The sequence below is a fragment of the Elaeis guineensis genome, chromosome 3 (genome assembly GCF_000442705.2).
Source record: "Elaeis guineensis isolate ETL-2024a chromosome 3, EG11, whole genome shotgun sequence".
NCBI classification, from domain to species: domain Eukaryota; kingdom Viridiplantae; phylum Streptophyta; class Magnoliopsida; order Arecales; family Arecaceae; genus Elaeis; species Elaeis guineensis.
Window position 1 is genome coordinate 87,467,808 of NC_025995.2, and position 21,819 is coordinate 87,489,626.

At 36.5% G+C, this 21,819-nt stretch overlaps 1 protein-coding gene across 1 annotated transcript; it reads left to right on the top strand.

Moving 5' to 3' along the window:
- The first annotated feature begins 892 nt into the window (after positions 1-892).
- LOC105041815 (uncharacterized) lies at positions 893-19,692 on the top strand. Its single transcript, XM_073253925.1, is given in 10 exon segments — positions 893-1,225; positions 1,510-1,735; positions 3,722-3,887; positions 8,837-8,895; positions 12,266-13,267; positions 17,991-18,122; positions 18,670-18,853; positions 18,856-18,962; positions 19,126-19,182; positions 19,348-19,692. Coding segments are annotated over 9 exon segments (2,067 nt in total). The 5' UTR covers positions 893-1,225; positions 1,510-1,543; the 3' UTR covers positions 19,516-19,692.
- Positions 19,693-21,819: the final 2,127 nt, after the last annotated feature.

Consider the following 21,819-nt stretch of genomic DNA (forward strand, 5'->3'; position numbering starts at 1 on the left):
GATTGTAGGAGCATCTAAATATACTTAAATAATAAAATATCTAGTCAGCACCAACTTATATTCTACTGTCGGCCAGCACCCACTTGCATTCTAAAAAGGGTAGGAAGAAAAATTATATTTAAAACAAATGGGAAGGGGACCACCTACTAAACTTTTACAAAACTTTATTTACAAGAGTATATGAGAAAGGAGACCATCTGTGACTACTTTTAAGCTATTCCAATGAAACCCGCTACATTTCTATCACTAAGCAACAAAATTGAAGAGATATTAGCAGATTTCTGTCAATATATCGAGATGGCATGCATGCAGTTGGGGGGAAAATGCATGCTTTGTAAAAAAACAAAATCCATCAACAAAAATATAAAAAACTATACCATATCTCAAAGAAAAGGTAGTTGGCTTTTTGTCGCTTGCAAGTGCTTCGTTAATCGAAGGTCCTACTGTGATTCGAAAGCAAAATAAAAAAAATTTAGAATTTCTAGTTAGAAACCCTAATTTTAGAGAAAAAGAGGAGAAGACGGTGAGAATAGGAATAAACAAAACCACAAAAGTTAAAAAGGAGACCGGATTGCTTTAATTTACGAAGAGTATAATGGTCATTTTATCATTCTAACAAGATTCGGCTAATGGCGTTAATTCTGAGGGTGGAAGTATAGGTTTTTGAAATTACTGGATGAAAATGTAATAAAGACAAATCTGAGGGGTTTTTTGTAATTTATTTTTATATTCAAAACAGCCACAGGAGATCATTTCACAAGCAACCTTGGCAGCAGATCCAACTCCCTCATAGAAATTTATATGCGAGTGTCCGCAAGCTGGACAAGCTCCAATTGGCTACATTCCTACCCCAATCATCTCCCGTCCTCATTTCTCTTACAATGAGCCCCTATCCTTTTTGGGCTCGACGCTCTTTGCGTGCCGGAGGAGCCCTCTTCAAACGCCTCGCGATCACCAGCCATCCAAATCCCACTCCGCCGCATCCCCACCGTCGAATCTCGTTTGCCCCGACTCTTACGAATGAACTGCTCCGCACTCGCCCCGTCTATCTCGTCTCTATCCGTTCGATTCGAATCCCCTGTTCTTTCTCTCTCCCCTTCCGCGTCCAACTTCTTAGCTCCCTCTTTTTCCCTTTTTCAAATCGCCGGTTCTCTTCTCTTTGATTCGTGAATTGTTGGAGCCAATGCCGAGGAGATCGCCTCAGTGATCTGTTCACAGTTCTATGGTGAGTTCAAGGAATCATGATGAGTCATTTTTCCCCGATTTTTTTGGTGAATTGATGGCAAATTACGTTTTGGGAGACTGAATTCGAGCTTTGCGAGTTGCTGGTTGAATTTGATCGAATTTGGTAGTGGATTTCTGTGGGAATTGGAAATTAGGGTTTGGTTCTTGCACTTAGTGAAGCTAATTTGGTGTATTCTTGATAATTCTCAATTCCTTTCTTTCCCTTTATTGTGAAATTTACACTGTTATGAAGTTGTTGATGTTTTCTTTCTTTGGTTTAAGTAGTCGTTCATTTGAATTGCATGAGGTGGAGTTTTCCATGGGAACAGTCGTTGACATACAGGTTGATGGGGAGAAGGAGACTGAAGAGAGTGATTTTGGAAAGGCCGGGGTGGAGTTATCCACGGGAACAGCCGTTGATGGGGAAAAGGACACTGAAGAGAGTGATTTTCAAAAGAGTGGTTTTGGAAAGATCGTTGCTTCCGATCCGGTGGTTTACCAACTTGTCAGGGTATTTGTTTGCATTGCTTGTTTGTTATCATTTGAGTACAATTTACTGAGACTTTGTGTGGATGTAGTTCACTTGTGGCATCAGTTTAAAGAAATTAGATAGGGATTTTCGCATCATAGTTATGGGAACCAAAATGCTGATGTAAATATTAAATGAGTATGCTTGGAATTTATTTTGTGCCTCATGGAATTGTGGAGCTTGAGCTACATACTGTGTGTGGCTAAATTATAAATATTTGTTAATGCAACTCTGTTTTAGAACTTGAATATCAGCATATAAGTTTTTATTCATGAATTTATATGTTAAGCTTGCTTGCCAGCCAACTTAGGACTGCGTGGATTTTTGTCCCATGATGTTAGTTGGCATTCACCTTCTGGAGCTTCATAGTAACTCATAAAAAATCCGGTCATTTCATATTTGTCACTAAATGACTGTCATGATGGTCAACTTTCCTTTGCAATAGTATAAACTACCAATTTGGTGCTTAGAAAAACTTGATAACAACTTTGCATCATGTTATGAACAAAAGAAAACACAAGAGAGGTGATTGATGAAGATGGATAGAAGTTTCCAGAGATGATGTCTTTATTGTCACATGCACTTTGACATATTTTTGAAGGAGAATGCAAAAATGTAAATGTGAAAATGACAATTATGGAGATTTGTATGGTTTTTGTGTTTTTCCTCTTTTTAACAACCAAAATTCTGATTGGGATGGTAATTATCTTTCAGTATTTGTAAGATAACAGAGTTGCAAACTTGGGGAAGAGTATCCAAGGAGTACAGAGGTTGTTGCATGAAGCAAAATAGAGGAAACATTGCTGAGGTTTTTAGTATCACTCAGTGGATAGTAGCCATGTGAGCAAACAATTCATCTTTGGGTTTAGATGCTCTTATCTGATGTGTTAGGGTGAAGGAGGTGCAGAGTAGGAGATAAGGTTCAAAAGCTCAGCTTGGTTTTCGGTTTTGGCTGTGATCAGATGATTTTCCATTTAGGTATTTTTGGTTGTTTCAGCTGTTTTTCTCTAGTTTAAGTAGTTGTAGTTTAAGATTATGAAGAAATTCAAAAATCCAAGTGAAATTAAGAGAAGAAATACATAAGAAACATAAAATCAGCTATAAATTATAAATTAAGGATCATTTCAGAATATGTTATATTGTTTGGAACTTTGGATTTTGGAACCTTACAAGAATTGTTTTGATAATTTCCATTTAAACCATTGGAAGATTGAATTTTGAAATGAAGTGATTAAAAAAGTTATTTTAGACTACTGTAATACTGGTCATCCAACATATAGTACTACAACTTTCTAACAAAATTCAATCTCTTGAATAGCAAGAAATGTGTCAAAAAAATATATTTCCTCTCAATCTATTTGGAATCTAATGTCCTCTTGCTTCTAAAATTTTTCAAAACTTGCAAAATTCCAAATGTAGAAGGAGAAAATGATCCTGGACATTTAAATAAATAAAAATTCAATTACTTGGAAACCAAAATATTTATATATTAAATTTGGCCTCGTAATTAGTTTTGGCGAGAACTCCTGAACCAACCACATTTCTAGATTGGGTTTTAGTGGAAAATGAAACTAGTTCTGATAGAAGTTTGGACATGACCTGGAAAGAACAGGGGAGGTACTCATGTGCCATGCGGTGGCAAAAATGAAACAGAAGGATATCAAGGACAAGGGGGGTAACAAGTATCTGCATTTTTGTTCTGTTTGAGTAGTCTCTTTCCTTGCTTAGTACAGTGATCAGTGTTGAGTCACTTTCATGTTTCATTTGGTGATCATCTTGGTAATAGAACAGAAAACCCTACACTGAAATCCTCTCATTCTTCTAATTTTCAATCAACATTTTCTTTCCTGTTTATTATTGGCAGGCTTGTGAATCTGTTCATTCAGATACATATCCATCTGCTAGTCATAAATATTGGTATGGACAAGATAGTCTTCACTTTTGATATTCTAGCTTTTTTGTTTTCAGGTTGAAGGAGATGGAAGGTTAGTTCCTGCTACAGATGACGAGGTTATGGAGGTTGAGCATCTGCTTGAGGAAGACAAAAGTGGACTAGCTTCAGATGAAGCTACAAAATATTTTGATGGATGTGTTTCTAATGAAGGGTTGCCCTCTAAAACATCTGACTTTGAAGGTATTGGTGTTATGTCCTGCTTTTTCTTGTTTTTGCACTTTTCTCTTACGTACCAGGGAAATTTGTCCACTTACAAGTTACAATACATGTATTTTAACATAGCTTTTGGGTGTATACTCTTGTTATATTATTCTTGTCTTCTTGATTTGACTGTAGCCGTCGTGCTGTTAAAAGTGTCATTTTGGCTTTGTGCTTTTGAAGTATGACCTGTATGCTCTCTTCCTTTGATATGTCAAGTTTCTTCTGTCTGATGCATAGGCCGTGTACTTGTTTTATGCTGCTGCTCCAGTTTCGGTTTCTTTTGGAAATGATTGAAATTCTCTCCTCTTTATTTTATTTTTGGTTACTTTAAACTGGGGTAACTGGCTGTCAGAATTAGAAATAGATAGCCATATAATCTGTTTCTTGTTTTGATATATAATTAGACATTTATTAAATCTTTTGCTTCTTTGTGGCATTTTAATTCCCCCTTTGATTTGTAGGAAGGAATTGTTGATAAAAAATAAGTATGAAAATCACTTCTTCTTCTTTGGGCTTAGTTTCCAAAGTGGGTGCAATTGCTCCACACGCACCATGATTTCAGAAAATATGGTATGTGTGAGACCGAGAATTGGAAGAGTCTATTCCGAAAATAAGGAAGAGAAAAGCACCATGCAGTGATGTCAGAAAATATGGTAAGTGTGAGACCCTGAGAAGTGAGAATAGTCTGTTAAAAGAGAGAGAGAGAAAAAAGAAATCAGTTTCTAGGGTGCAATTGCTGGAACACCACATGGTGATTTCAGAAAATATGTTAAGCACGAGACCCTGAGAAGTGAGAAGAGTCTGCTAAAAAAAAAAGGATGGAAACCAGTCCTTAGGCCACTATTAGATTAGTATTTGGATAATTGGATCTACTTCTATATGGTTGCTTTTCTCAGAAACAAATTAGACAACTAATAGTCAATGGTGTGATCTAGGTTAGACAAGGAAAGAGTATGCTACTAATAAGAAATTCCAGACGAAATTGGGGATGAAAGTATTATGATGTGGGTGAGGGATTGGAAAGGCATGCAGTATTCAGAGCTAGTGGGAGTCTTGATAAACTAGATAGAAAGTTCTGGCTACTCAGTGTCTAAAGTATATGCCAAAGACATAGAGTTCATTTAATGTTGCTTCGGTTATTTTATCTCTTGCTACATTCTCCACCATTGTGCTTTCTTCCTTTCCCTATTATGAGTATGTGGCATGTGCTGATCGTAAATAGCTTTTTTTTTTCCCCTTGTTTGTAAGTATTATATTATGAAACACTGTTTGCATTATGCTGCATTGTCTGCTTCAAAAAGGAATAATTTTGAAATATTTCACAAAATCTGTTGTGTAGTTTGGATATACCGTTTCTAACTTCATTTCTGTGGCAGTTGGCTTCTTATAATTAATTAAGAAATAATTCCTCAAAATTAACCCATAAGTTTCTCGCCTTGAATGCAGCACACCTTTTTACTAATTGAGTTTGCATCAGATTTTTGGTTATTTCAAGTCATTGAAGGTTCAGTTATCATATCTACCTTCTAGCCTATGCATATCTCTCTTAGCCCTTTTATTTGGCAACACTTTTATTCATAAGATTTTAAGGGAGCAATTGTCAAATATATTCTGGAAGTCAAATGATGAGCTGCTTGAAATTACAACCAAAAGCATTTCTCATACTCAACACATTTGAACGTGCTTGATTTGTTGCCTCCAACTTACAAAGCAACATCCAAATAATCTCTTTGTTAACTAAGCATTTTAATGAGAAACCTCAATTTCTGTCAGGGTTGATTGGTTTAAAAATCTTAATCTACTATTTCAAGCTAGAATAGTTTACTTCCAAATGCCTGAGCATTGTGTGGCCACATATTCAACCTTCTTAGCATTGTGCGGCTGTGCATGTGGCCTGCTTAACATTTTGGGCCCATTCTATAGCCTGCTCTCATGTGGGTTTTATGGATTTAGAGCGGGTTCAAATTGGTGTTTATGTTGTATGAGAGTTTCACAGGCTTGATACAGGTATTAATAATGTTAATATATTAATTATATCATAATTATTGCTATTGCTTATATGAGAAAATATTACTGTTGTTTTGTTGTTTTTATTGTATTTACTATTTACAGTATTTTTTGTTGTTTTAAATATTTAAAAATAATTACTGTATGTTCACCCACTTATGCAGTATGCATATGCTGTCTGCAACCTGCACATGCATTATGCGTGCGGTCCCTTGACCACCCGCATACGGCAGCTGCCTTTTAAAACACTGAATATAGGTCATATTAAAGTAACAAAGGATACTCTTTTGAATATACGAACAATTCAAATAGAAATTGTTAGATTGAGTAATGAACTGCTATGCTTCAAGATTAGAAGTTACAGCTGGTCCATCATTTATACATTTGTTCAGTTAAAGTTTCCTTTTTTCTCTTCTTTCTATGGGAAACATGGCGAACATGATTTTTGGTGTCAGGCTTTTCTGACTGGTATATACCAGTGAGTAAAGCATCTTGAACTTCATTTCTGTTTACTCTTAAGAAAAGTTGTCCCACTGACTGGTGGTTGATTGATTTGATTGGATATGTGTGGCATCACACCCTTGTAGTGTTTAATATATACGTTTTTTAAGTCCAAACTAGCACTTTATTATCCTATTCATAAGGATAATAGATCTAGTTTGGCCCTCAGGGTCCCGCAATGCAGAATAGAATGGAACTTCATTATGTGCCAGACATGGTCTCACCCATCCTCATTTAGACAATTGCAAAAGTGTCTGTGGAGGCTCTGTTTCTTATTTTTAATCATGCTGTCCTTTTTCTAGAACTTTGTGTCAGTAGGAAAAAGAACTTGATTTACTAAGTTCCTATGCAGATTTTCTTTCAAGGGTTATCTATGACTTACTTTAATACTTTAGATTCCATTGGAACCTTTGCTGTTTCTGAATGATGATATGTGTAATATTTTGAATTGATTTGCCTTTTCATTGTATCTCCTTTCTAGAGAGATTACAGACACAGAGATACACTGGTAGAAAGAGAAACAATGATTAGAAAAAAGTAGTGTGAATTAACCAAGTCAAAACAAAATTATTACATGTAATCAAATAATTACGTAATTAACCCATGGATCAGCTTCAACCAACCAATTTTCAGGCCGGAAACAGTGTGAAACTTCTGATTCAGACCAATTCAATCTAATGCTGCCTATTCATGCCTAACCAAATTTTGTTCCATGTTAAGTTGCATTTAAATATTCTAAAGAGATGAAGTTTTGCAAATATATCAGCATTTAATATATTGATTTTCAAAATATATACGACTCACAGAGCAAATCCAATTAACAGTTATCTAATATTGCTGATATATATTATAATTTTAAATTTATATGTTTTGCACCATCTGTTTCTTGGTTGAGTTAAATTAATATGTCTCTTTCGCATTTACTGTCTCTATTTTCCTTTCATATGTGTCTTTATGTGTGTGCGTGAATGCATGTGCTTGCATGAGCATAAGTGCATGTTTGTTCACACACCATGCCATATCCCAATGAACATTGAATTTTCCCATTTTAATGTGCGTTTACCATTTTATTGATTTGGTCCCTGGCTGAATGTGTTTTGGTTTCCAATAAGTTAACATCATTGGGGGACTGCAAGAATCAGAGGATCGTGGCTATAAATGTTGCAAAGCCAATCAAGTAAAACCATGAAATAGGAGATTCAGAACCATAGGGGGAAAGGAATTAAAGAAGAAAGACAAAGCAGTAGTATTTCTAGTAGCACCCTCTTGGTCAGATATTCTTATAACTGCAGCCCTAATTTTCAGAACTGGGAGAGGACTGTCTGATGCTGCAAAAGCACTAATGGCCAGAAGAGCTACAAAATATTCCTTGCTTTATAAGATGAGGAACTCAGTCATGATCTCCAGTTGGTTTTCACATGTTTGACAGCTTAAATAATATTTATCTCAGTCTGAGCATTGAGGATGATAAAGCTGGTTGATAAGATAGTATTGGTAATTAGCCTCAATTCTGTTGGTTCTTGAAATCATGTAGTTTGATCCTGAAGACTGAAAGGGATGCATTGAAGAACGAATTGCACAAAAATTGTTAATTCACAGCAGGCTCACATCTATTAGGTTAGCTTCAGTATGTTTCATCATGTTGCATTTCTAGCTGGACTTCCAAAGGTATTGGCTCGATATTGAGGTTTGGTTAGGTATATGAGTAAAACTGGTCTCAACTGAGTGGAACCACCCCATGCTGCCCAATTCTATGTTGTAGTGACCTGTACCACTTGGTTTCATCAGGTACCATGCCTGGGAGTGATAAAATACTGTGTTGGTAGTTGGTACACTGTGCACACCATATTATACCAACAATATTGTATCATACCGATAAGATACGGGGAGAGCAGTGGGTGTCGGTATAACGAACCTTGGTTAATCATGTACCAGTCTCTAGGCCAATGGAAGCAATGCCCACCTCCCATGATCTGTCCTTGCCTTTTCAGCCCCAACCAAACAACACTAATCAAAATTAATAATAATTGCTTCAAAAAATGGCTCATTTTTGTTATCCTTAGGGGTCGGTTTCATGAATTTGCAGAATTGCACATAACTTGACCTATCATAAGAAGGTAGTTCAATGCTTTTGGCTCCAGTGGAGACTAAAATATATCCTTACAGCTATAATTGCTGCAATGTAGGGCAGTCGAGCAAGCAATGTGCATGCTTGTGTTCAAATGAGCCTTATGGTTTTTGCTTCTATCGGTTTCTGTCATATATGACTTTATATATTGTTTATGAAAGTTGAGTCTTTAGTATTCACTAATAGAGACTAAAAATGCCTGCTATCTGTCCACATTAGTCTTGAATTTTTGCTTGTCACTTGCTGCTCACTTCATTAAGGAAGCTCGTATCTCATCAAGCTGTTGTGTCAGGACTTTCACAAGCCAAAAATGCTGAAGTTGATTCACAAGAATTGAATGCCAGGCTTGAGGTGCGCTTTCACACTTGGTATACATTATGATTTTTAATATTATGAATCAATCTTTAAACTGTTTTCTGATTATGTCATGTCCTCCATCATATCACCCTACAGCTCCGATCTCCACAACGCATTCCCTCCCCATTGAAATCTTGAGTGATAATACTGGAAGACAATGCAGATAGGTTCAAACTTCTTAAAAGTGTAGTTTCCAGTTATAGTGACAACGTTTTGACTTCCTGGTCTCTCAGTTTAATGTAAACTATTTCTTTTAATGTTGGCTGGATTTTCCAAATACGGATGTATAGACACTTATTCTGCTACAGTTTAATTGCACAAATTTTGTGGTAGGATTTGTGTAATAGGTGAACCACGTGCATGTCTCAACCTTGTAGGACATCCAATTTTTCAGTAAACTTTGCTATAACTATATCAATATAGAAGGCAATTAGTATTGACTATACACATGGAGTCAGTATTTGAATGAAGATATAAACATTACAAGAAGAAATTCATACTCTTGTAAATGTCATCATATTGGTAAATCTATTGGAATGCTTCAGAGTTCAGATCATATTTTGTTTTAGACGCTTTGTCTCAATCTGTGGGTCTTATATTGGCAATCTGGCAACACTTTATACCAAGCTCCATAATCTTGGTACTTGGTACCGTACCAATAAATTGTTGGTTCGGTATGGTATGGTATGCATCCCGTATTGAGACGGCTCCTCCTCTTGTTTTTTCACTTTTCATCATGGTACCGGACAATTCCACTCAGTTCGGACGTGTACGGACTGGTTCCAGTATGGAACCACTAAACCGATGTGGTTTTGCACTGGTTTAGTATGGTAACACTCTGAACCAGTCTGTTCGGGTCAGTTTTGCATTTATACCCTCTCATTTTTAGTAACTAATGCAAATAATGGATTCATCAATAAGTGTAAATGTTTTTTACCATTTAAAACTACAAATCTGACTTCTTGGTAATAGCGAGCAAGGAATATTTTTCTTTATGCTAAATAGATCTTTTGAACTCATAATTTATTAGATACTTTTGTCAATTTCAACTAAGTACTGTAAGTAAATTGATCCATATTATTCAGTCACTTGATAACCAGAGTTATTCTTTGATAAATGATCATTCATTTGGATGATTTAATTTGATCATTTATCAATAAAATTTTTGGTTGCATTTCATTTGTTTGGAAAGGCTCTTTTTGCTATTCATGGCTCCGAACCTTCTGAATGCAGCCTGAGTATAAAAAGAAAATTAAATATTTTTATCTTTCTATTAAGCATACATAGAGTTGCTGATTTTTTAATTTTTTATTGGTTGTAAATCAGATCAAACATTTGTCTTAAATTAATTGGATACCTTGGGAATGCTGTAATTGGAGCAAAGATCTACTCCACTCCACGTTGAAATGAACTGAAAATGGCTACAAAATAAGATGTGAACATCACTTTGAAAAGCAAGGGTAATAGATGGCCAGTCTTGGAGATGATTTAGTAGTATAATAAGAGACTAGGGTTTAGAAATCTAGAAGATTCTCATGAGGAGTAATAAATTAAATCAAAGAAATCATGAGATTGCACTAGATCATATTGTATAACATAAAAATTGTTGCTTTATACGCAAAAAGTAAATGAGAAACAGATGTAGTATCTTTGAAGACATCAATTTTAGGAAGATCAAACAGGATAAAAAAGGACAACATATTTGAAGGGGAAACTATCATTTTGATGGGGTTGATGAGGGAAAGTAAGAGTTTAATGGGAATTTGAGACACCGAGAAGAAAGTCCCACTGGCACTTCCATCTTTATTGCAATGTGATCTAGCGTCTCCAAAATTTTGCTTATGTTGTCGAAATTGCAGGTACAGCTGTTGCCTTTAGATTGGATTGCTTGTGAGTACCTAGGCATGTCAGCTAGTGTCTGTTGGGTTCAAATTGGCTCGCACTCATTTGATACTTGTTTTGTTTTGACTGTAGAGTCTAGTATATACTATAGAAGCTTCTAAACGAGATTTTTTTGTTATCCTTTTGGATATTCGAGTTTGTTTTGGCCTCACTTGAAGTGTAGTCTTCCACTTTGAGGTTTTGAAGTGCCAATCTTCAGCTTGGACACATCAATCAACATGTAGAAATTAAGCTAATCTAATTTCCATTTATTCTTTTGGGCTTTCTTTGAGGACAAAAGTAATTCAAGGAACCTCCACTTCCATTCTCTTTATGTTGAGTGGCAACTCGAGAGTGGGCCACATATTCCTCTCACTTTGCATATGTGACAGTGCCAACATGGAGATGATTGAGTTATTGTGGTTTAATTTATCCACACGTGGAAATATGGCACATTTTATTCTCATAAGAAAGTGCTTTCCATCATCGTGACCGAAAAATCTGAAATTCAGTCTCTCCTTGTCATTTCCTCTGAACAAAATAGCCACTTCCTTTATTTTAAAGTTGTTGGGCCCTTTCCAATGAATCACAACAAACTATTCTTCGTGTTATATCAGCTATTCCATGCGCTTCAGTGGAAAGAAGAAGAGTTTGTTGAAATTCCTGGTCAGCCCCACATGTTTTCTTGATCAGATTTCTATTTATGCTTTACTTTTCAAAACATTTGGAAAGTTTATCATCTTATTAAAAGTCAAAAATTCAAATAGATTTTCATTAGACCTGTTACTTTTTCAGCAAGCTTTTGGCCCATATGGTTCTGCTGACACAATTGTGCTTGACCTGGCTTTGTACTGACTCCATTTCTTCATATAAAACTCATCAATTTGAAGATGAATCAAAACTATGAAATCATAAAAACCTAGAAATTAGTATTGTTTGCAGATGTTTGCAATTTGTCTGGACATAATAACTGCTGTTAATATAAGCAGCACTAGGTAATGTTGTTACCGGTATGAGTGGAGGTTGTTATCAGTATTAGTTGAGGCATCTCCAGAAAAGATTGGTGCTTCATTATTGTACTGGCACTGCATTAGCAAATGCCTATGGCTATTGGAATTGACCTGTAATGTTTTGGATTCTTTTAATAACTGGACTAGCTGTTCTAGATCTTTCATCCAGTATATTTTGTTTTGACTGGTCTCTATGCCATGCTACAAAAGAGAGTAATGATGATTAACAAAGATAACATAATTGTCAACTGATCTTTTATAATTACTATGACCATGAGCTAGACATTCTTTAGTTTTAATACATTTGACAATTACGCATGTACATGCTACAACTTCTCATATTGTTAATAGTTCATCATCCTTCACCACTTTATTCGTATATAGTTGGTTATGAAGTTGAAGATTGCCTTTTGTTTTCTGAGTCCATGTTTTCCTTTCTATTCTGTCTTTTTTGTTTAAATTCTATCTTGTAGTATATAGAGGTGATGTTGCAAAAGGTTAAACAGGAAGAGAGGTTGCGGTTGTCGTCTGAGTCTCTAAATCATTGTACCAAGTGTATGGATGCAAATCATCAGACTCTTGACGGTTGCAATGGGACACAAGCCTGCAAGCACAAGCTCCAACCTGAGAATACTTCAATGGAAACTGCTCCTTCTTCTATGGCTTTAAATGGCAGCCAGAGTGTTCAATTAGAAGGTGCAGAAACACACTCAGGACCTGCAAATGAGGCAGTCATTAGTAGTTCAACAGTTTCTGGAACATGCACTAGTTCAATGCCTGATTTTTCTATTCTAAAAGGGGAGATCTGCTTAGATAATCTGTCAATAAGAGAGCTTCAGGAAGCTTTCAGAGCTACATTTGGCCGTCAGACTTCTGTCAAAGACAAATTGTGGCTTAAGCGACGGATTACAATGGGACTAACTAACTCCTGTGATGTTCCAACAACAAGTTTTGTGATCAAAGATCATAAAATAGTTCTCAAGGAAGTGAAAGAAGAACCATCCAAGTTGCAAAAATCTAAGACTGAAGCTGGTTCTTTGCCCTCAGATCAAGTTACTGATCCAACAGATGGTAATTTCCATAATTTACCAACTAGCCTTACTAACCAAACCGAAGACCAGCAAGTGTCCGGCAAGCGGCTTGGAAAACCTCTTTCAGAATATGATGAGAAGAATGAAGATCTACAAATGGAGCAGTTTGCCTCCAAAAGGGTGAGGAAGCCTACGAGGCGGTACATCGAAGAACTTTCAGAATTTGAGACGAGGGAGTGTTCTGCTAGATTGTTGTCTTCGGTCAAAAATTCTGGACATGGCCAGTCCTCTCCAAAATCTCAGATCAGGCCAGTTCATGATATTGGTTCCTGTGGCACAAGCTTTTCCACTAGGCTGGACTCTCTAGGAGGATTTGGTATTCAGGTACCATACGTCTCCAGGGTGAGAAGAGGGCGCCCAAGGAAGAATTTTGTGTCTCTCATGGTATGTAAACTACTGACTTAAACCTGGCAAGCAAGCTTTGGGTAATATTTAGTATTGCAGCAAGTTGCTATCATTCATGATAAAAATTGATATTACTTGCTTATTTGTTACTCCATTCATGCTTTACCATAGTTTATTTTTGATCGCTAGAAGACTTTGGTCATTACCAATTGATGCTGTTATTGAGGTGTTTCATAGACCATACACATTGGAACAATATATCATTTATTTTTTTGCTCTCTCTCTCTCTCTCTCTCTCTCTCTCACACACACACACACACCACACACACACACACACATCCTTCCATTAATCCACACCCCCACTATTTTTGCTTCACCACCCATAATCTTCTTCTTTCTTCAATTTGTTTGGTGTTCTTCTTTAAAATAAACAAGAAAACCTATACTATTTTTCAATTTGAAACACTAACATTTATATTGTTTTTCTTTAAAATAAAGAAAACCTATCTTACCCCTAAAAAATCTGCTTCCTGTATGTTGTTGATCACATCTTCATCACTGTTAATCTTTTGTCCTTACACATTTCGTTTTCTACAGTTATGTCTATTAAACTTTAGGTAGAGTTGACCAAGGAACAAAGTTTCATGTTTTGATGATATTCAGTGAATCATCGCTATGACCAAATTGTGCCTTATTGATATTCAGTAATAACATATAGGACACAATTTTAACTTTTATAACAGTGTTATCACTATGATAATTTGGCCTTTGAACCTGATATTATTTGTGATAACATTATAGAACTCTGTTATTTGGCTCAAAGCTTCAGAAACTATTTTCATATTATTTTTAACAGTGTTATAACTTATACTGTGGAATTATCTGGCTGTAATTGGAAAGATTTTTAATTTTTTTTCAAAGTTCTATGATTTTGGAATGGTGTGGTGCATGTGCAGCATATCTGTCATGGCTGGTGGCCAGCAGGTGCACTGCATCAGGACTTGAAACCTTGCCTGTGACCATTATAACAGTTGTTATAGAAAACAATGATAGAATATGGCTTTAACTATAACGATGATGCAACTGCAACTTAGACTGGCATCTTTGTATCTACCTAAGCTTTCTTTTGACTGGTTAAACTTTTCTATATTTTTAATTGAGGACAGAGCAAGGTTAGAAGTGGGGCTGAGAAGGATTATGAAAGAGAAGGGACAGGATTGATAATAGGAACACTGGCGACACAAATTGGTGGAACAAAAATGCCTTATAAGCTCTTCAGAAGTAGATATTAGGTTGAAGTGGTTGTAAGTTTAAAAGTAGAGCTACATAGCCATTGGTAGCCTTTTTGGGTGCCATTAGATAGTTTGCATGAGAATTGAAGTCTCAACATACTGGATCGTGAAGTTATACTCCTTGAGAATTCCTTAGCTCATTAACTTGACCTTTAGGGCTTTTAAGAGTAGACACGATTTTTTTTCTTTACCATGTAATGCAAGATTCCTTCTGCAACTGATTAATAAGCATCTTCTTTTGAAGGTTTGTCTATTCCTGAGTGACATGCTTTTCACTAGGTTTGTTATCCTAATCATCTTTCTTGTTTTCACTAGGTTTATTATCCTAGTCATCTTCCTTGATACACAAAAGGGCTTGGGCGTTTAATGCAGGGTGAAGATGTCTAGTTGGTCAGTTGCTATGCCTCTATACAGGCTGGCCTTGCAGAAATAGCCCTAAACAGTGTTCTGACTTCGATGGCAAACTTCATTTCTTAGAAAGTACCTTTTATTTTCAATTATTTTTGGCTAGTTGATCTGATTCTTTTTCCCTGAAATGCATGTGCCCATGTGAATTGTTTCATCTATTTCATGAAAATTATGATTAATGGAGCCAAAGCCAAAGAATATTTCTAGATATATGTTCTTTTGTCCCCTTTCAGTTTGTTAGTTATAACAATGATAAATTTCATTGATGCAAGGTTTATTTCGTGGAATTGTTAGATCATTGTGACCCCACAACTTATCAAAATTTCAATCTGTTTGAATGGACATAGGTAGTGTTATTAAGGACCTTTTAAATTTAGGATATGATGAAGGATGACATTTTTTTTTTTTAAATCTAAGTGAACCAAATAATTTGTTCTTTCAATTAATGGTTTATAGGGATGGCAATGGGTTGGGTAGGCCAATATCTGTACTTGCCTCACAATTAGAAACCTTGTACCCATACCTTCTCCATACCTGCCTCGCAGTGGGGTGGATTGGTAGAGTAGCGGGGTGGATTGTGGCGGTTCGGGTAAATTTGCAATTATTTTTTCTTTTACATGCAAATTAAACAAATAAAAATAATATAAAAGTAAATCTCTGAACTTCCATAGCATTAAACAAAATAAGAGTCTAAAAAGAAGATCATAAACCAAGTTTTCAACATGCTCTATTTCTTCAGGGAGAGAGAAATTTAGAGAGGATGAGAAAGAATCCATGTGATTTAGTCAGTCAATTGGTCAAAGGAGCAAAGCCTTTCTTCACCAATATAATTGATGGAATATGATGCTTACCAGACAAAAAGCTTTTGATCGGATATATTTAGGCAAAAACCTATGCAAGTCTCGAAAGGAAACAAAATTAAATGAAATAAAAACACAGTCAAAACATGAGATAGTGTTAACAAGTATATTAAGTATTTCTAATCATTTGTTATACTGGCGATATATTGGTAATTAGCATTGATCATGATTCCAATGGTCAAATAAAGTTATTTGCTACTTTAACATTCAAGCAGATGCTTAAAAGGCTAAATGGCCACTTATGATGATCAAGCGAACATGGCTTGAAGATAAGCACCATACATCCATTTAGGTTTGGGTTGGGGGGGTGTTTTAGGGGGTGGGTGGTTTAGATCTTAAGTAACCGCTATCAATAACACTGGAAATAGCAAAATCTTTTTCCAATATCATTTAAGAGCATAACAGTTTCCAAAAGCCTATTGATGTCCTATTTTAACATACTCATCCACTGCAAGAGGCAGAACACAGAGAGATAAAAAGGGAATGGGCTAAAAGTGTGTCAAGCAATCTGCAAACAACCTCAACAAGAATAACTAACACAGATAGAAAGGCGCTTGCTCCGACAATTTGATCAATACATTCAACCACACATTTTGCATCAAAAGAAAGGTTAGATTTCAATAGAATTATGGAACTTAGAGTCATTTCAACATTGAATGGCATGAAAGTTGCTCATGAGAAACAGATGAATCTGACTTTCTTTCTCATTTTTTTGTTTAAAAAATGAAAACCATGGTGCCTCAAATTCAATCTTGTTTTGAAGAAAAACATTTACAAAGATATCTAAAAAGGTGAGGAATAAGGGCCAAAACATTTAGGATCAGATGAAAGAGAAGTAGATACAACCTTCCCAATGCAATTTATCACAATCTCTTATCCTAGGATGGCGATGCAGTCAATCTCATCCAGAAATTGAACTTTTCGAGACATGGGCAGGAAAACTTGCTTCAAAACCATTGGCTAGACCTCTCGTGAGCAATACAAATCAATCGACAATCTCTAGAAGCCATTGGAAATAAGAATCACACTCAGCCATATGCGCTGTGAATCGGACTACTGACAACCAGGAGCAATCCCTCATCTGCATCGGACTACCAACAACCTGGAGCAATCCCCCATCTGCTGCTTCTTGCTCATCGAGAAAGAGGTCCTTCATAATCCAAAACACAGCGCGCAACCCCACGATCATGGTGCTGATGATCAGCGATACCAAGACATTCAATCCAACATGGGTGAATATGAGGGCGACAATTGTCACAATGACGTGGGCGAACAGAACCAAGTGCTTGTCGATCTCACAACCGAAGAGCATGATGGGCTTATCATGAAAGAAATAGGCGACCTTGTTCTTGGGGAGGAGAGTGGGTGCAATGATGGAGGAGATGAGAAACTGTTCGATGGTTGTCGGGACAACGGCTGAAGGGAGGAGTGTAGAACACCGGGGCTAGGGCAAAGGGAGGGTTATTTAGGATTATATATTGGGTTTAAGGTGGTCTTTGCCATTATCTGCACCCACCCCAAATCTGCTTCGGGTATTAGAATTAAAACCCATCACCACCTCCTCCTTTAAATGGGTTGGGAGGGTTGGGTACCCAATGGATCAGCTAAAATTGCCACCCTAATGATCCATGAAAGATCCTAAGATGCAATATCTGGAAACATGTTGGAGTAACTAAAAATGGGAAAGTTCTATCAGGAAGAGATTATTTAACAAGGAAAAACCGTTACAAACTCATGGTTTCCTCGATTTATTCTTTCTTTTAATCTAAGTTGACTTCGCTTCAAATCAGTCTAGGCAAGTTCTTTTTGATGTCATTGGTGATGAAGATGATTTGAGGGGAAAATGTGATGTGTAATTTTGTATCCTTTTAGATGCTCAAAAAATGTGTGCAACTGGTCCTTTTTCGAAATTGTAAGTTATGTTGTATAATATTAACCAATAACGGTATGTCGCTTTGCACCATATCTACACTGGAAGGGTAAGTACTATAAAGAAATGTAGGTTTACTAATGACAGATGATGAGATGAGGATATGAATATAATGTTCCTAAAAATATTCATCTGGATCATATGGACTTTGCAGAGGCTTAATTTTTGTTATTTTCCCCTTAAGAACATCTGACATAGTGATTCATATTTTTTCCTTGCTCTCCCTGAAAAGAAGTAACCTTGTTTTCTATAATATTTGTGACAATTGGCAGAAATACCATCCTGGTGGCATAGCACCCAACCTGGTTAAAACAGCTCTTGGGATTCCTGCCTTGCAACAAAATAGTGAAGGTGGAAGCAGAGTAAAGAAAGCAAGAGCTCCACCTATGCATATTACACAGCTGGTAGGATGATACTCAACCCAACATGTAGTTTGTCTCTCTTGATAGTCTTGTTTTTTATCATGATTTTTTTGTTGTTGCTAGCAGAGTGTTATAGTACCTGACCATGTGACGTGTCTCCCCTGTTAGTATGTATATTTAATGGCTTTATATAGTTGCTAACAAGGTTGTTGAAATGCCTGTTTGAATTAAGAACCATCAGTGTGTCAGTATTTTTGCATTAACAACTGAGATGATTTTCTTCTACTTAGGAAATTCGATTATTATCAATTCTCAATAGTTTATATAATCTGAATATGATCTAGTATATGTAGCAGAAGAACTATGCAAAATATGCTGATATGTTTGAGGATATGTGATGATCTCTATAGATCTTTTATTTTTTAACTCTTATTTTAGTATTTACTCATTGGTTTTATATTTTTTATTTAATTCTGAACATGTTTATTGGCATATCAACACTTAAAACTCCATATTTAACAAATCTCAATATGAGGAATAACTGTCCAAGAAGTATAAAGAGTTCTAACATTCTAACCAACATCTTTAGCTGCAGAACTTTGTTGATGAGAGAGAAAAAAGGGATGCAGAAACAATTTACGGTGATGATGAGCATGATCTAGGGCTTGAAGAGTTTGATGCTGCTGGAGATAATGTAGATGGCAATGCCGATACTGAGCCAGCATCAAAAGGTGGTGTTCGAAGGAAGCATCATCGTGCTTGGACTCTTGGTGAGGTTTGAAGTTAGTTGAAGGAGTAGCTAGATATGGAGCTGGTAGGTGGTCTGAAATTAGAAGGCTGGCCTTTGCCTCTTACTCTTATCGCACCTCTGTTGATCTTAAGGTAAGCTCATTTTCATGCCAATAACCTGCATCTTCAATCAGACTTGTTAAGTTTCTGGTATTTCACAAGGCTATCTTCCTCACAGTTTGAAATAAGATGAAAGCCTCCATATTATAGAGCATTGAACTCTAATTAATGCAATTCTGATGGTTTCTGTTTTCAGGATAAGTGGCGGAACCTGCTGAGAGCAAGCTTGGCACAAGGTCCTTCAGACAAAGGGGTCAGATAAGCAGCAACTTTGGTTTTTTCATTTTTTTGGCGGGGGGTTGGGGAGATCAGAGTATCCAATTAAACCCCATCCCTGTGATGGTTCGGAGAACAGTGAAGAGAGAGAAATATTTAATTTCTTGATTTATTTCTTATTTCTCTTCTGTTGTGTCTTCAGGCCAAGAATTCCCGGAAGCATACTTCCGTCCCAATACCAACACCCATTCTGTCACGAGTAAGGGAGCTGGCGGAGATGCACTCACAGACCAGTACCGAGCTCGGTCCAAGTAAGATTAGCGGCTGTGGTGGGAGAAATGTACAGGAAGAAGGATCTGGATTTTTGTGATCAGCCTTGTAACTAGAACAGTCAAACTAATAAGGAGAAACGCCATATAGCCACTTACCACTTATGTACAATAGTTAGTTTTTTTTTTTTTTGGTAAAAGCTTTTGTACAATAGTTTGATACAAACAATCATTACCATTCTCTCTTCAGGCAATTTTGAGCATTTCCTGTTCCACTCCTTGCAGTGCTCTAAAACGGTGCTGATTTGTTACATATATAGGCTGGGAAAATTATATTTGGATCCTTCCTTGCTTGACTCTTGAAATTTGATAATTTTATGTATTTCTTTTAAAGCCCGGAGAAGTCACCTAGAGTTTGAAAGGTGCAAAAACAATGAAGAAGACAAGGTTTGGATCTACCAATCTCTCCGTCGTGGCCTATGCAAAAATTGATATGCACGCGGCCAACATTGCTTGTTGACCTACAATCTTTTTAAAGCATGTTTGGTTGATGGGAGTTGGATTTTAAAATAAAAATAAAAATAAGTAATTTTTATTTTAGATGTCTATTGTGATGAGTTTTAGGAGGTATTTGGTTCGTAATCGGTATTGAAATGGATTGGAATAGAAACCAAAATGATTATATTTTTTAAAGTATTTGGTTCGGATTGGAATTGAAATTGAAATAGAATGAAAATTTGAATTTTGGAGAGAGTCGGGATTGGATTTTAGAGCTTTGGATCATTTTATTTTGCTCTAGAATTGAAATCAGATTCTTCTCAATCAAACGATTGAAATTGGAGTCATCCATTCTCATTTTGATTGCAGTTCAATTCTTCTAATCAAATATCTTTTATTTTTATTTTATTTTCGAAGGAGAATGTGAATGATCCAAATTTTAAAATTAATTTTTTTTTTTTAATATTTAAATCTTGTTTTGATTTTGATTACAAATCAAACGAGTTGAAAGATATGATCATTTTGATATCTATTTCAATTCATTCCGGTCTAGGTTCAGTCGCCAACCAAACATGTCTTTTTCAGCCTATACTTATCGATTTTTCCCATCATTTTGTTACTTTGTACACGATAACAAGGAGCCCGACGGATCCGCAACGAGCAAGCTCGGAGTTTTCTTGCAGGGGAGGGAGGCATAAATAGTGGTTTCTTGTTGGTCTCTCTCCATGGCCCAAAAGTGGGAGATGACTCAGATGAGCGGCATCCAAGATTTGTCTGCGAAAGAAATCCGCATAGATGATTTTATGGAGTCAGCAGTTGCTACCTTCACTGGCTTTGTCGTTTCACGGAGAGAATGTTCCGCCGGTAATTCACTAAAGAGCGATACTTGTGGGTTCACGGACCAGACTGTTGGTATGCTGAGAGAGAGAGAGAGAGCATTTCTTTTGACTAAGTCACAGAAGAGCAATGTTAAAAGTTGATAAAGTATCTCGGTAGTCGATACTGATGGTAGGACGTCTATCTTCTTCTCCGAAAGAAAAAGGAAAAAAGAAAAGAAAGAAAGACCTGTCGTCCAGATCATCACCCATAATTATCAGCACTTGAGCATTAGGATTTTCTTTTAAAAAAATATAAATAGAACGCAAGAGTCGAAACACAACCTAAATCCATTGTTTCAAGAACACCGGCCAGTATGATGTTTTGATGGCCCAAGGGGGGTCATCAGTTTTAAAATCTAAGCATGGCCTTTACAAGCGAAAAGACCTGTCATTATATTGCTACCGCTGCTATATTAATGATTTCAGCCATGCACTCGTGTTAAAAAAAAATGGCATCTCGACGTAATCCTTGTTCATTAACTTAATAGAACTTGGATAAGTTTTCCTTCCCCTTTTGCTAAAACAACATTTTCTTCTTTCATCACTTACTAATTAAAGGGTTTGCTGCCCAGCAACTATAATTATTCTCGTCACTTGCATGTCCAAACCTCTCCTTCTTCCATAGAATATAGCGGAAAAGGCCAGCCATGCTTGCATAAATAGCACCAACAGCAGAATCTTTATCCCCTCACGTGGGAGGGAGACATCAGCGTTATAAAAACACAAGAACTAACAACCATTGCACCCAAAAATGCAGACAAGTACGTACCAAGTTTGGTCGTCCGTACGTGGGTGGTAGTGTCGATCACTTTGCATGGTGCATCAACAATCGTACCTATATATAACTTTTTTACAAAGATAATCAAATGATGTTTGACATTATATTCCCGGCCTGGGCAAATTACACGGATTAGAAATCCGTTTCCCAGATCTCTAACGGTCAACGTCAGGACTCTCGTCACCTTTGCTTTCCTCCCTTGCTTTCAACCCTCGGATGGCCGACACCAATTTCCTTCCGTAGTAGCCGAA